Consider the following 14636-nt stretch of genomic DNA (forward strand, 5'->3'; position numbering starts at 1 on the left):
GGAAGGACAAGGACGCAACTGGAAGCGAGGGCAGCAGCTTCCTAAGCACGGCTCGAAAGAACGAATCCTGTTTCCGTTACTCGGAGCCTCGAAGTCTCCCAGGTTACGCAAAGGGACAGGAAGGCCGGCTCCGCTCCGACTGGGGAATTAAGCTTTCTGCGTGACGTCGGCCACTTTACGTTCTCAAACCAAGCAACGTCGCGCCTGCGCAGTGGCCTTCGGTGCGCGCTCCAGCGGAAAAGAGGCATTTCCGTGGGTTGAGGATGGCCGGCCGGCCGGCGGGGCGCGTAGTCATGGCGGCCGAAGCAGGCTTAGAGGGCGGAGGAGCCCCCACTGGCTTAAGGCCGGAGGCCGCGATGCAGCGCACGGAGCTTATGCCACTTTTGGAAACGGTTCTGCGGCCGGGAGAGTCCTGGTGAGCGGGCAGCCGGGTTGGGGGCGGCGGCGGCGGCGAGACGGACGCGAGGAGGAGGCCGCGGCGGCTTGTTCCGGGCCCGTCCTCTGGCGTCAGGTTGAGAGCAAGGCCGTCTCACCGTACCCCCGACCGCCCATATTGGGCCGCTGAAGGAGGCCGCGTGTGAGGCGGGCGCGGAGGCTGGTTTGGAGCGCTCGGTTTCGTTTCGTTCATTGCTGAGTCACTGCTGTGCCTCGTTCGCTCCCGCAGGTTTTTTTTCCCCCCATCTTCTCTCCATCTCTGCCTTTGCTTTTTTTATATATATATATATATATATATATATATATATATATATATATATATATATATATATATATATATATATATATATATATATATATATATATATATATATATATATATATATATATATATATATATACACATATATACATATATATACTTTTGCTTTTATGACAGGTATTTGATTGACAGTCGGTGGTTCAAGCAGTGGAAGAAATATGTGGGCTTTGAAAGTTGGGATCTGTACAACGTTGGAGAGCCCAACCTCTTCCCGGGACCAATTGACAACTCCGGACTTTTTACCGGTAAGAATTACCCAGAACTGACTTTGAAAAGGACTCAAAAAGGGGAGGGTTGGTGATCCTATGTCGGTTTTGAGTGCGTTAGATCTTCCTGCAACATACACTGGTTAAAATGTTCTGACATTTGAGAACAGATTGCTGCCCCCTGCGATTATTTTTTTTTAATGTTAGTATGGTCAAAAACACACTTTAAATAAGAGGCAATTATAATTATAGCTGGCCTTGAAAAAGCTCTGAAAGATTTATCAATCTTAACGTTTTATCTATGGCTTCCCATATATCTTTTCTTTCTTTCTTACCATTTCATAGAACTTAAAACTGGATTTTTGATACCTTTATTTCTGTGTAGCTTTATTAGCTGTCTTAGTTTTTATAATTGCTTGAAAAAAGGCAAATCTCTCTTCCCATATAACTTTTCTTTCTTTCTTACCATTTCATAGAACTCAAAACTGGATTTTTGATACCTTTATTTCTGTGTAGCTTTATTAGCTGTCTTAGTTTTTATAATTGCTTGAAAAAAGGCAAATCTCTCTTCATATCTGCTTTTTTTTGTTTTTGTATTTTTCACTTCACGGTAGTAGGACATGAAGTGAATTTATAAATCTGAATTCTCCCACTATAAATACAGTTCTGACATAGAAATATCCAAAGTATATTATGGATCCAATAGAAAATACCAATTTATTACAGATAGTCCTCGGACTTATGACCACAGTTGAGCCCAAAATTTCAATTGATAAGGCAGTTGTCAAACGAGTTTTGCCCCATTTTATGACTTTGTTGTCACAGATGTTAAGCAAATTACTACTGCATTTGTTAAGTGAATCTGGCTTCCCCCATTGACTTTGCTTTCTTGGAAGCCAGCTGAGATTACAAATGGTGATCACATGATACTGGGACAGTGCAGCTGTCATAAATACATACGTCAGTTGCCAAGCACCTGAATTTTGATCTTGTGACTGTAGGAATGCTGCAGTGTGAAAACTGGTGATAAGTCATTTTTTTCAGTGCTGCTGTAACTTCAAACTGTCACTAAACAAATGGTTATAAGTCGAGGACTACCTGTATAGGTTAAAGTAATACAGTAATCCTCACTTAACCTTAATCGGAACTGAAATTTCTATCATTAAGCAAGCAATCATTAGGCAGCAGCTGTCATTTCTGCCCAAGAAATCATCACTTGCACCACTGCCCTGCCTTTTCTGTGGGTTCCATCCTATTATCCTCACCCTGGCTGTTGGGGGAATTAAATGTTCTGCTGATTTTTTTTCCATTGTGCTCTGCAAATGTAGTTTGTATCAAGATTTATCTTGATATAGTGAATGAAGTAGCCCATATAGAAATATTTCAATGTTTGAGATGGCCATTCAATGTATTGGTTAAATGTTATTCAAAATTTTATAGAAAGTTGATGAGCTTCCTTTATAGTTCTATGTCTCCTTCCTTTTTTAGATTCAGAAACTCAGACTTTGAAAGAGCACCTCATTGATGAATTGGATTATGTACTGGTTCCTGTTGAAGCTTGGGATAAACTAGCAAATTGGTATGGTTGTATGGAGGGACAGAAGCCAATTGTGAGAAAAGTAAGTCATCATGTTCCTTGTATCTCCTAGATATTTAGAAGATTGTAGAGAAGGACTTTTTTGCATATTCACAAAAAGTGTATAAATTTCCTCCAACTTTGTCAGAGAAAATGCACTTTTAAATTATAAATAGCATAACTGATGACATTTAATGTGAATGTAAATTGTAGTGTATTACATTTGGACATAAAATTGAAGAACTCAAATGCCTATTTCCACCTAATAGCTAATATAAAAGGTATCAAAAATATTAATCTTCAGTGCCTATAACTTGTGTATTAGTTATTAATCTAAACTTCAGAATCAACATGGCAGGGTCCATTACATACTTACTTCCATGAGTAGTAGATGAAGCAGAGTAAACACGTTCATGTAAGGTAATAGAATGCTTTTTTATCAAAGGTGAAGAAAAGCGTGTCTTTAAGAATATCATGTCAGTATGTAGAGAGATGATACTGGGGAAGGAAATAATAGAAGTGAAAGTTTCTTAAACACCTGTGACAAAAAGTTACTCTGATTTTAAAATGCCTGATTATACAGATTGTATGAGTCACTATATTGATGCCATTGCCTTTCAAGGCTTGTTTTATTTTAAAACCCTAATTCTGAAGCCTTTTATAAAGTGTTTAATGGATTGAAGAGTCAGCTGACTAAATTTCCACATGTGACAATTGGATTAAATTGATTGGTTTTTTAGAATTTTATTAACTCTGTCCCAATATTCGAATGTTCATACATCATAATCGTATGTTTGACATCTGTGTATGAAAAGGGAGGGAAATTTGAGGAATATTGGGAGCATATTGATTTTAATTTGTTGTTTCTTGATCCTAAAGAGGGTTTAATAAAATGGCAAAATGCAACAGTAAACATTGGAGGAACTAGGGATATTTAGAGGAAACTTGGAAGAACAAGTAAAGAACAATACGAATATATAAAAATTAAATAGAAATCTAGTTGAAAGGCCTTCTGTCAGTTGCAGCATAATATGGAAAAAAGTAGATGTTCCTCTAATAAGTCTTCTGCTCATAGGATTTTGCACCATAGACAGCCCAAAAGAATGGGTACTCCCTTAAATTGCAACTTAGGGGGCTCTGATGTCATTATTTTTTTCCTTTGCATTGTCTTGGTTCATAGTATGGAATGCCTTGCTATTCTAATTTAGTGCTTTGAATAATGTGGAAATTTTAATAAAAATATTTCAATTTTGCCATCATATAGAGCAGACATGTCAAACTCATGATGTCATGTGACGCCACACAACATATCGGGACGGTTTTGCCATTGCCAGCAATGGGGTAGGCGTGGCTTCTGGATGACACGTCTGGCCCACAGTCCGGCAGTTTGACACCCCTGAATTATAGAGCGTACCAAGAGACAGAGTTTAGATGTTTGTGTATTTGGCATTCATAGAGATTGTTTCTCTCTTCCACTATTTGTCTGTTGTTTTCCACTGTACAGTATCTTCATTCTAACTTTGGACACTTTGTCTAGTCTGGTATTTAGGCAGGGTGCTTCCTATTTTTATTTTTTTGTATTTTTTTCTTCCTTATTCTCAACTGGCATAGTTGGACAAGATGATTGTCACAGTAGCATTGTCAAATTAAAGACCTAAGGCATGCAGATATTAGGTGCTGTTTCTGTTGCAGTTCCTCTGTCTGCTTTTAAAAAAAAATCCAATATCACATTTCTGATGTTGAGGAATGTTGCACTGTAGCATCCCCAATGACACGTGGAATATGCAAAGTGAATTTTGTTCCTGATACCACCCATACAGTATTTCATTGTTTCCAAGAGTGTGTATCTATTTTTGTTCAAGTATGTGCAGAATAAGAAGCTAGGTTTTGTTTTGACTTCTGATTCAGGCTTGGAGAGAAAGTAGTAATTCAGAGTCTCTGAAGCTTAAACAGATGGGAACTCCTGTATTTGTTCATCTCATTCCACTGGCATGTCCTCTAAGGCTCAGGATGACTGCTCTTTTGGTCTTCCTAGGTTGCATGCATGTCTGTTCACAGAGAATACTTCCCTTGGAGAGCTAACAGTCTCCTTCACACACACACATACATAAGGAGATACCCTCAAATCCAGCCATTAGAAGAAGGATGAAGCTTCCTCAGGGTTTCAAGGAAAGATGTTTTGCAAGTTCGCCTTCAAAAGTTTTATACTGCCCATATAGATTCAGTGACTATAATCAGGTGTTGTATTTATAATTTAACAAAAGTGCTATTAAAAGTGCCATAAGGATGACACGGCCAGCTATATAAATTAAATTTAAAAACTTTCAAACATAAAACTTAGCTCAAGTTTCTTAAGGCATCAGGTCTTCATTCTCAACTGGAATGTTTTCCAACTTCCCTGAGCAGGTCAGGAAAAGTAAGAATGTTTTTGTTTAGGGCAGCATGCACAAAACATTTCAAATTGAGCAGTTTCAAATGTGAACCATGTTACTTCAGATGCAAAAATTTCCTTTTTGTAATCATAGTGGGGCAGTTTGCATTTGAAGCAGTTCAGAGTGTGGATGTGTATAAGAACCAATCAATGCACGTGTGGGGTTTGAAATGTTTTATATACTGCTTGTTCTTTTTTCATTGCTTATGTCTTGCACTTTGAGTCTGTGTTGCCACTTTCCAAATTTTTGACATGATAAAATGATAATATAAATATTAATATTTTGACATAGGTTTTAGATCAGTTGATTTATTTGTAGGCACAACTATAATAATTTTGACTACAGATAACGTCTATGATCTTATTCTTTTTGAAACATATTTTTATAAGTGATGTTTTTAAATAGGTTGTGGAGTATGGATTGTTTGTTAAACACTGTAAAGTGGAGGTTTATCTTTTGGAGTTGAAGCTGTGTCAGAACAGTGATCCTACAAATCTTGTGAACTCTTATTTCAGCAAGGCAGATACGATTGGTGAGTATGATGCATGATATTAAGATGTAAAGTTTAAGAATTAAATTGGACAATTATATTTTTCTGAAAGTCTTATTTTATTTCATTTTATTTTGATTCAATTCAACTTTATTATTTTATTTGGCACCTTCAGTTTTCTTGATAAAAAAATTTTGGAAGTTGTTTCCCTTGCCTTCTTCCTAGGGCTAAGAGAGAGTGACAGGCTCAAAGTCACCTAGCTGATTTCATATCTAAGGCAAGACTAGATAGAACTCATGGTCTTTCAGTTTCTAGCCCAGTGCTTTAATTACTGCACCAAATTATCTGTCTGTTTTTAATTGACTGCATTAAATATACATAATACTTTTAATTGTTTTTTAAAACTCATTTTTGAATTTATAATATTCCATATAATATTTTTCCTTCTTTTAAGCATCTATATTGAGCTTTATATTTGCTCTTCTTCATAAAAAAATCGTATTTCTAGATAATTATAGTAGCATTTGAATATACTAGTTTCTGTTCCAGAAGTCCTAGCTTCATTTTTAAACTAAAATGCCTCGTAGGTTTTGCTCAAATTTTCACACAAACACACACACATACCCCAAGTGCAAATAGGACAGTATGAGAATTATCCAAGCCAGTTTGTACACGCTGAATCAGGAATGTATTCATTAGTTTAAAAAGAAAATCCAGAAGAAACATGCCTTCTAGAATAAGCCAATTTATGTACTTTTAATAAGCCATTGCAGCCTTCCATGTAAATATATGGGTTTTTTTATCAGCTATTATTGAAAAGGAAATGCGAAAGCAGTTTAATATTCCTGATGGTAAAGACGTCAGACTGTGGAACAGATGTTCAAGTAGTACTTATGAACAATTAAGCAAACTCGATAGCACCATACAAGATGCAGGGCTCTATCAGGGACAGGTAAGAAATATATTTTTGTTTCTGGGATTACTTAAACAAGTTGCAATTTCTAGGGTCACACATTTTTCCAAAATATTCTGAATTGAAATGGTTTCTGGAATATTGCGCATTCTGCATCTCATTAATATTCATAAGGAAGTTACCCCTCTGAAAATCAGCTCCTTTATCTGAGGCTGTTGTGTAACAGTACGGTTGGAGCGATCTGAAAAAAATTGTTGAAATACTATATGTAGGTGCTAATTTATTAAATAGTAGCTGCTTGTTTCAGGATTGGGTGTGATTTAATTGGGCTCCAAAAAGTTTTGTCCATGTAGCATTTGTATTTTTGTATAACACTGTTGACTATTTTTATCCTGTTAGGTAGTGTTAATAGAAGTGAAAAATGAAGATGGTTCATGGCCTAGACAATCTTCTCTAACAAAGTAAGCATTTGTCTCTCATCTCTCATGTTCTGTGGCTCAGTTAAGTCTTTGCAAAACTTGATTACCAAAGCAAGGTTGCACACAGTATGTAATCAGAACTAATAAACTCATCGTTTAAATTTGTGAATTAATAATGTAACTGCCTTAACAGAATCTATTTTGGTTACATTTATTTTTAAATCAGTAATACATCTGATCTAAGAAGCCAAGAAATTCCAATATGACACAGCTCATTTAGTTATTGTCTCAGTTAGTGACTGTTTGCAAATATGGCAATAAATGGAATAAAAAAAACTCATCTTCTAATCACTGTGGCATTTATGAGCCTGACAGTGTGAAATTGATTATGATATGGCCACTTTTCGGCAGTAATAGAGGGCCTGGAAGGTTCTAATTAATTAGGTTCACAAAGCTCGGCTTATTATTAACTTGAGGTTTTTAGGGAAATGCTGTGGAGAAAAACAATTCAGGGATAGCTTTTTAAAGCAATTTCTCTACATTCAAGATGCAAATAAAATAAAATAAAATAAAATAAAATAAAATAAATAAAATAATAAAATAAAATAAAATAAATAAAATATGGAAGGATCAGACCCAGGACACTGTACAAGAGAACTTTAACTGAGTGAGATGGCAGCAATCTGTGATCTTCAGAATACCCCTCTCTCTCAGTCACATGTTCAATTAGCCACCATTTCACTTAACAAAGTTGCTGGAATGGATTGTGGTCACTAAGTAAGTAGAAGGTGTATATGGTAATTACAGCCTTATTTGGTAACATACCATGGAGCAATTTTGGTTTGCTTGGAGCGGATATATTTTAACTTTTGGAGGAAGATTACATAACTACTCATTTCTTACATTTCTGTAATCTAAATGAAACTATTCATCTAACAATATGTGTTTCATGTGCAGCAGCTATCTAAAACCAGTTCTCTAGGGATTGAGAAAAATTAAAATACTGGCTTTCAAATTTCCATTTTTCAAAAAAACAAACAAAACCATAATAGTTTCAGATGTAAAAGCGTTGTAGCATCTGTAGGTTGAAAATACCTTGTTAGACCTTTTTACTGAAGTTTGGTTTCTTTATTAAAAATAAACATTCCGCTTAGTATTAGATGGCTGGAAAATTTTCTATCTAATGGATAAATCTATAAATCTAGAATGTCATTAGCTACCTCTTGAACTTGATACCTTGTCATATTTTGTCCTATTGTTTTGAAAATCCAGGAAAAAAAATAATACTTATCAAAATCCCAATTCCAAAAGCAGTGTTTAAGAAATCATGAGTGTCATGTTTATGCCTTTTCCTAGATCATGTACTGCACCTAGCAGAAATCTAGCTACCTCTTCAAAAGCATCAGCAAGTTCTTGCTCTTCAGTATCTGCCTCTTCAGTCATTACAAATGGCGATAGCAATAACTCCTATGGTTTGAACTGTTCTAGCCTTGGTAGAGGGTAAGAAAGAATATTCTTTCTATAAGTATTTTAAATAGAGTCGCTCCTTTGTTAAATAAGGTTTGTGCCCTTTAGGAAGTCTTAATCCCTATGCTTGCAGTTAACAGTCTTTATACACACAAAAAGAAAGCCAGTATGTTGTAGGGGTTAAGGTATTGGACAAGGAGCAGGTCGACCCAAGTCCTAGTCCTGCCATAGTCATGGGTGATCTTGGCCCAGGCACCTCTTCTTAGTCCCTAAGTCAGTGTCAGCTTCTCTGACAGGCTGGCTGATAAAACAAAAGCCCTTGTTGCATCATGCTTTGCTAAGCTTTACTGTAAGAACTAGAGTTGGGCAGCATTTACATGTAATAAGATGATGATGATGATGAACAACAGCAACTAGGCAAATACAATGCAGAAGCAAGTGTAACCTGCTACCCTGCATGATACAAGCTAAGAATAACAGCTGCATTTTACACAATGTTAAGGTAGAATATTTTGGCTTTGCTTTCAAAGCACTATTTTTTTTTTGGCCAGGTACTGTTCTGTTAAAAGAGATTCACTCTGTCCCTTTTTCCATAACTACTTTGATATGTAACAGCTGATGACAAAATGCTGTAGTGTAATAGAGCTTTCCAAGATCAGTATGTGATTGGATGAAGTAGGAAGTATAAAGAATCTGTATGCTGCGTTTGATGGTCATGTGAAAGCCCAGAAACAGGAAATAATTGGAGAATTTTTTTTGCTTGATCTTAAAAAATTCAGAATAATTATTTTTAATATAACTTTAAACAATACAAAAAAATCAAGATGGAAAGGCAGAATTGAAAATACTCATATTGAATAAAAAAAATAAATTAAAAGTAGACAACTCTATCTCAATACAGGAAAATCTTCAATAAACCCATATAAACAATACAAATTATAGAAACAAAAATTAGGATTAATTGAAACTGCTAATGTAGCAAAATATACATTTTGACATTTGCTTGTTCTCTGCTTAATCTTTTTTTCTCCAGAAAAATTGGAGCCTTCTATATCTTTTTTTCCCAGTAGAGGACAAAATCCATTTTTTTCCTAATGTTTATTATTTATTTTTTAATTTTAACTTTAATATTAACTATAAGAAGGGTACTACATTCCTTAAAGTTCAAAAAGATTAGCTCCATTGTCAACAGTTAAAATCTAAACTAAATTGATGCAATGCATTTGTAACTATTAAGAATATTTTTCAATTTTCTGTAACCTGTATAAATATAGTCAGTGTGTTAGCTTCCATCTTGTTTTTGAATCACTTCAATCTGCTCAAGTTTATTTTTAAGTCCTGAGAGGCTTAGATCTGAGCTTCATGTACTCAAAAGGTTGCTCCTCTAATGGAACCTTAGGTCTTTTGAGGAGGCCCTGCCTTAGATTTGCCTTTGTTGAATTTGGAGGACTGCTTCAGATGGGCTTCTCTCATTGGGCACTTCCTTCTTACATGTTTACACTAGTTAAACTAGTTTACTTTGGAAGGTGGAAATAGTATAATGTTGGGGGGATTAAATAGCATTTTGATATTTGTTTAAAAAGTACGGAACTATTTTAATAAAATCTATTGATGTACATTCATTAACATAAATATGCATCTGCAGAATGAAATGCTTTTGTTAAAAGCTGGACACCCCAATAGTCATTTGTGAGAGCTACATCTAAGGAATTGCTTTGATATTATATAAATTTATATATTAAATAATAATTAGAATGCCTTTCTTTGCAAAGCCCTATGGTGCATTAGCATGCTGTGATCTGCCTTTTCTTTTTTCAGTGGCTCGAGCTTTTCTTACAGTTCTTACAACAGCAGGGAAAGTCTTCAGTCACAGCCTGGACTCTGTGGGCTCAGTAATCTAGGAAATACATGTTTCATGAACTCGGCTCTACAGGTAAAGTGTTGGTTAAGAACATATAGTGGTAAACTTTCTTCTTCAGGTTTTATATGAAAATGTACATTAAAATATGGGTTGGTAACCTGCTTTCTTAAGGCCTTTTACAACCCTCAGCTTAGTTTCAGAGACTTCATAGAAAGAATGTCTCCACCCTGGCTCTACCAATCCAGCTTGTAACTAATGAAATGCAGTCCTCAGTGAAACTGTTGCCCATCCCAGTTTTGTAATATATAAGTACCATTAAGCTCCTCAACAGTTTGAAATGCGACATAATCATTTATTGGATGGGATAGGAACATGGAACGTGGCTTAATATCAAGTCCTTTGTTCATCCTTGCTACTGAGCATTGTTTGTGCTGCTTAGTACAGAACAGTTCCTGGTTTTCAGGTACATTTTCCCCAATCTGACTTGGTGATTTCCTGTATTGAACCCAGAGCTATCTCTGTGTATAGCATGTGATGCTAATACAGAGCTTTAAAGCCTTACTGTCAGATTTGTGAGCAGTTAATGTTTATACTTTTAATTTTTAAAAACAACTTTGAAACTACTTTTATTTCAGTTTTACTATAAGTTAAATAAAAGTAGTTCCAAAGTTGTTTGTTGCAGTATTTTAACTGGTTAGTTGACCTTTTGCTGAATTAATTCTAATTTGTGTGCATTTCTCTATAAAGTGTACATTTTTAAAACTTAACTACTTTTGGAAACTACTTTTGAAACTTCTGGACTTAAATCTTCTAAATGATTTATATCTTTAATTGACTCTGCTGAAACTTTTTGCCTTTAAAACAAAGACCGCCTAAACAGTGTTTTGATCTTGCTGGGAAGAGCGGGAGGAATAATTTCAATTTTACTGGCTTCTGAGTAGACCAGTTGTATAGGCTGTTAAACAAAGAGGCACAGACAATTCTTTTCTGTAGCTCATATTACAGTATTGTTATTTGGCCACATGAGGGAGCCAAAAGACTGTAGTATTACAGTACTACCGGTAATCCTTTTTAATTCTTCAGCAACATTATATATCCCATTGGATTTAATGTTATAAATTTATAAGTTTAAAATTTTTAACTTCAAAACTTTAGTTACAATTTCACAGGATGGCTACGTGGAAGAGAATGGAAAAATTGGAAAGAATATCAAGAAATGCAGAATTTTTAAGACTTTGGATGAATATACAACTAAAACATATAAACTAATTCAGACAATGGAACAAAGCTTGAATCAAAGCTTGATATGCTTTCAAAGGAACTTCGTGAGGAGATACAACATTTGACTGGAGATATGAAACAGATGAAGAATAGAGTGGATCTTAAGGATGATAAACTGGAGAAGAAAGATATTTTGTGTGAAGCTGATTTGGACAAAAGAGCGCTTCTGGAAGCACAGATTAAACAATTGCAATTAAGATTCCAAGCAATTCCTGAATTGATTAGATTAAGGATAATTGAAGCCTTGGCTCAGTTAATTAATTGAGAAGCAAAGATCCTTGACCTTGAAATAGACAAAGAATATAGACTCCAGATTTGCTACTATGAGAAAACTACCAAGAGATGTCTTAGTTCATTTTGTAAGAACAACGAGATGTCCTGGATTGCCTCTTCAAATCTAAACTAAGAATGGAAAATGTGTGTATAATTTTTTTGAAGGAAATTCCTGTTAGAATTTTGAGAAAAAGGAAAGTCTACTCTTTCCTTATTGATTCTGAAGAAGAGGAAAATGTCCTTCTGCTGGGATAAATTTGAAGAAATGATACTTACTTACCAAGAGCAAATATTCAGACTGAGCTCTATAGAAAAACCAAGGATTTCTTGATCAAACATAAACTAATTTCAGACACAGTTGGAGAAATGGATACAGACAAGAAATTAGGCTGATCAACCTCAAAAAGTTGATATTGAAGAAGAGGATGCAGCTGAGATGTTCGTAAAAGAACTTGCTATTTTATCTAAAGATTAGGTTTATTACATGGAATATTAAAGGGGTAAATGCCCCATCTAAACGCCAAAATATATTTCATTATCTGAGGAAATTCAGTGTTAAGGCAAGAAATACTTAATAAAGTATTAGGGGAGGAATTTATATCTGCTGATTTAAAAAAGATCAGTACAGTCATAAACCTAAGTTACTTTTAGATGAACGTGGTAGACTTGTAGTAGTGGAAATTGAACTTAATGGAATAAAATCAATAGTAGTTAAACTCTAGGTGCCAAATGATGATAAAAGTAATTTTTTTGAATATCTTATGAATCAGCTACTGCCCTTTTTGTATGAAAACTGGCTTATGCTGGGGGATTGGAATGGAGTGACTTCCCCAATTTTGGATAGAACATCTATTAAAGGGATTAAATCTTGCCAGGGTAAACTATCAAACTCTTTTTTTGAGATGGACAATTTAGCATTAATACATTCATGGAGGCAAGGAAACGGCTGTGACAGAGAACATACTTTTTTTCAGAAATACATACCATATGAAGGATTGATATGATATAGACTTCTAAAAACCTTACAAATAAGTTTCTAAAAATTGACATTTTATGTATTTTTTTCTGATCATAATCTAGTTCTTTTGATATTTAAAAAAGTTTGAGTGGTAGTTGGAGACTAAATGAATCTTCTGCAAAAGAAGACGATTGTAAAGGACTGTAAAAATTAAATGAATATTTTGACAATTTAGGCAAAGGGACAAACTTAATGACTGTTTGGGATGTGAGTAAAGCAGTTCTGTGGGGTTATTTTATACAATATAATCACCTAGAGAACTAAAACTCCTAGGAAAAGATGCAAAAGATACTGGATGAAATTAAACAGAAAGAAATTGACTTGCAAAAGACACCTATGCAGTCTAAAATTCTACATCAAATTAAATAGTTATGGCAACAACTGTCCATGCTAACAGTTCAAGAAATGGAAATGAAAATGAATTATGTGAAGCAAAACACTTCGAGTTTACAAATAAACCAGGAAGATGTTTGGCATATAAACTAAGAAAGGAAAGGAAAAAGAATGATTGAGAAAATTTGTGAACAATATAATAAAGTTAATCAGCTTATTAAAAAGTATTTTCATATTTTTTATTCTAATTTGTATAAAAAGCAGGAGTTAAATATAGCTAAAATAAATGAATATCTGTTAAGACAAAGGTTGCCTAAAATCTCACAAACTTGGAGAAAACATATGAATGACTCAGTAACTACGTTTGAAATATCAGAAGCTACTAAAAAATGAAATCAGATACAGCTCCAGGTCCAGATGACCTTACAAGCCAATATTATAAATGCTGCAAAGATGAACTTCTTCAGCCACTAGACTAGAGGATGTAATGAACGATATATTAGAAGGGGGAAAGATATCTCATAGGTGGAAAGAAAAGAAGCCAATATTGTACTACTACTGAAGGAAGGTCAAGATGTTATGAAGATAAAGAATTACAGATCAATCTCATTATTAAACAAATACTATAAACTTTTTACAGCAGTTTTGGCAAAAGGATTACAGGCAATATATCAATGAAGATCAATCTGGCTTTTTGCCAAAAAGACAGTTAAAGGGACAATGTGAGGACTGTTTTGAATATTATTGAATATCTACAATACCATAATGAGAAACGGGCAGCTTTAATATTTTTAGATGCAGAGAAGGCCTTTGACAATCTAAATTTGGCTTTTATGTTCCAAGTTTTAGAAGAAATGGACTTTGGGGGAGAATTGTAGCCAAGGGGTTAAAGCTGTTTTACATGTCATAGCAATAAAAATATTATTAACAGTGATTTAACCAATTTACGTTAAATTCAAAAGTGTAGGAGACAAGGATGTCTCCTGTCTCCTTTGTTGTTTATTTTGGTGTTGAAAGTTTTGAATAGTTTTGAAGTTTACAAAATGAGGGGATTTGCTGACGATTTGGTTATATTCTTGCAAGACCCCCAAAATAATATAGAATATTTAATGAAGAAATTAAACTGGGGCTTTAGCGGGTTTTAAAATAAACAAAAAGCAATACTTACTAAGAATATGATCCCATAAGAAAGTGACATATTGACTAAAAAGTCTGGTTTTAGGGTTAAGAAAAAGGTGAAATATTTGGGGGTCATATTGGCAAATACAAACACAGACCTATTTCAAAATAACTATGTGCCTCCTGGAATGATATTAAAAAGGACTTATCAAGATGGGATAAACTGTATCACAATTGGATAGAATTTCTGTAATTAAAATGAAAGTCTTACCAAAGATGCTTTTTTTGTTTCAGACGTTACCAATACTTGCAACTGATACTCCATTTAAACAATAGCAGAGGGATGTTTCTTAAGTTTATATGGCAAGGAAAAACCCCCCAAGAATTACCGTATATACTTGAGTATAAGCCGACTCGAGTATAAGCCGAGACCCCCAATTTCACCCCCAAAAACTGGAAAAAGTTATTGACTCGAGTATAAGCCGATCCGC

At 34.8% G+C, this 14636-nt stretch overlaps 1 protein-coding gene across 2 annotated transcripts in view; it reads left to right on the top strand.

The window, feature by feature from the left end:
• The first annotated feature begins 246 nt into the window (after positions 1-246).
• Positions 247-14636, top strand: part of USP4 (ubiquitin specific peptidase 4) — a 59790-nt gene continuing 45400 nt past the window's right edge. The window contains exons 1-8 of one of the 2 annotated variants that reach the window (XM_083356127.1): positions 247-415; positions 875-1002; positions 2452-2582; positions 5377-5503; positions 6268-6413; positions 6774-6835; positions 8150-8293; positions 10079-10193. In XM_083356127.1, coding sequence (XP_083212253.1) covers positions 264-415; positions 875-1002; positions 2452-2582; positions 5377-5503; positions 6268-6413; positions 6774-6835; positions 8150-8293; positions 10079-10193 — 1005 coding nt within the window. In that variant the 5' untranslated portion in view covers positions 247-263. Of the gene's footprint in view, positions 416-874; positions 1003-2451; positions 2583-4906; positions 4946-5376; positions 5504-6267; positions 6414-6773; positions 6836-8149; positions 8294-10078; positions 10194-14636 lie in introns of those variants that run through there. The other variant, XM_083356128.1, reaches the window with a different exon arrangement.

This window comes from Vipera ursinii (genome assembly GCF_947247035.1).
Source record: "Vipera ursinii genome assembly, chromosome: 2".
Taxonomy (NCBI): domain Eukaryota; kingdom Metazoa; phylum Chordata; class Lepidosauria; order Squamata; family Viperidae; genus Vipera; species Vipera ursinii.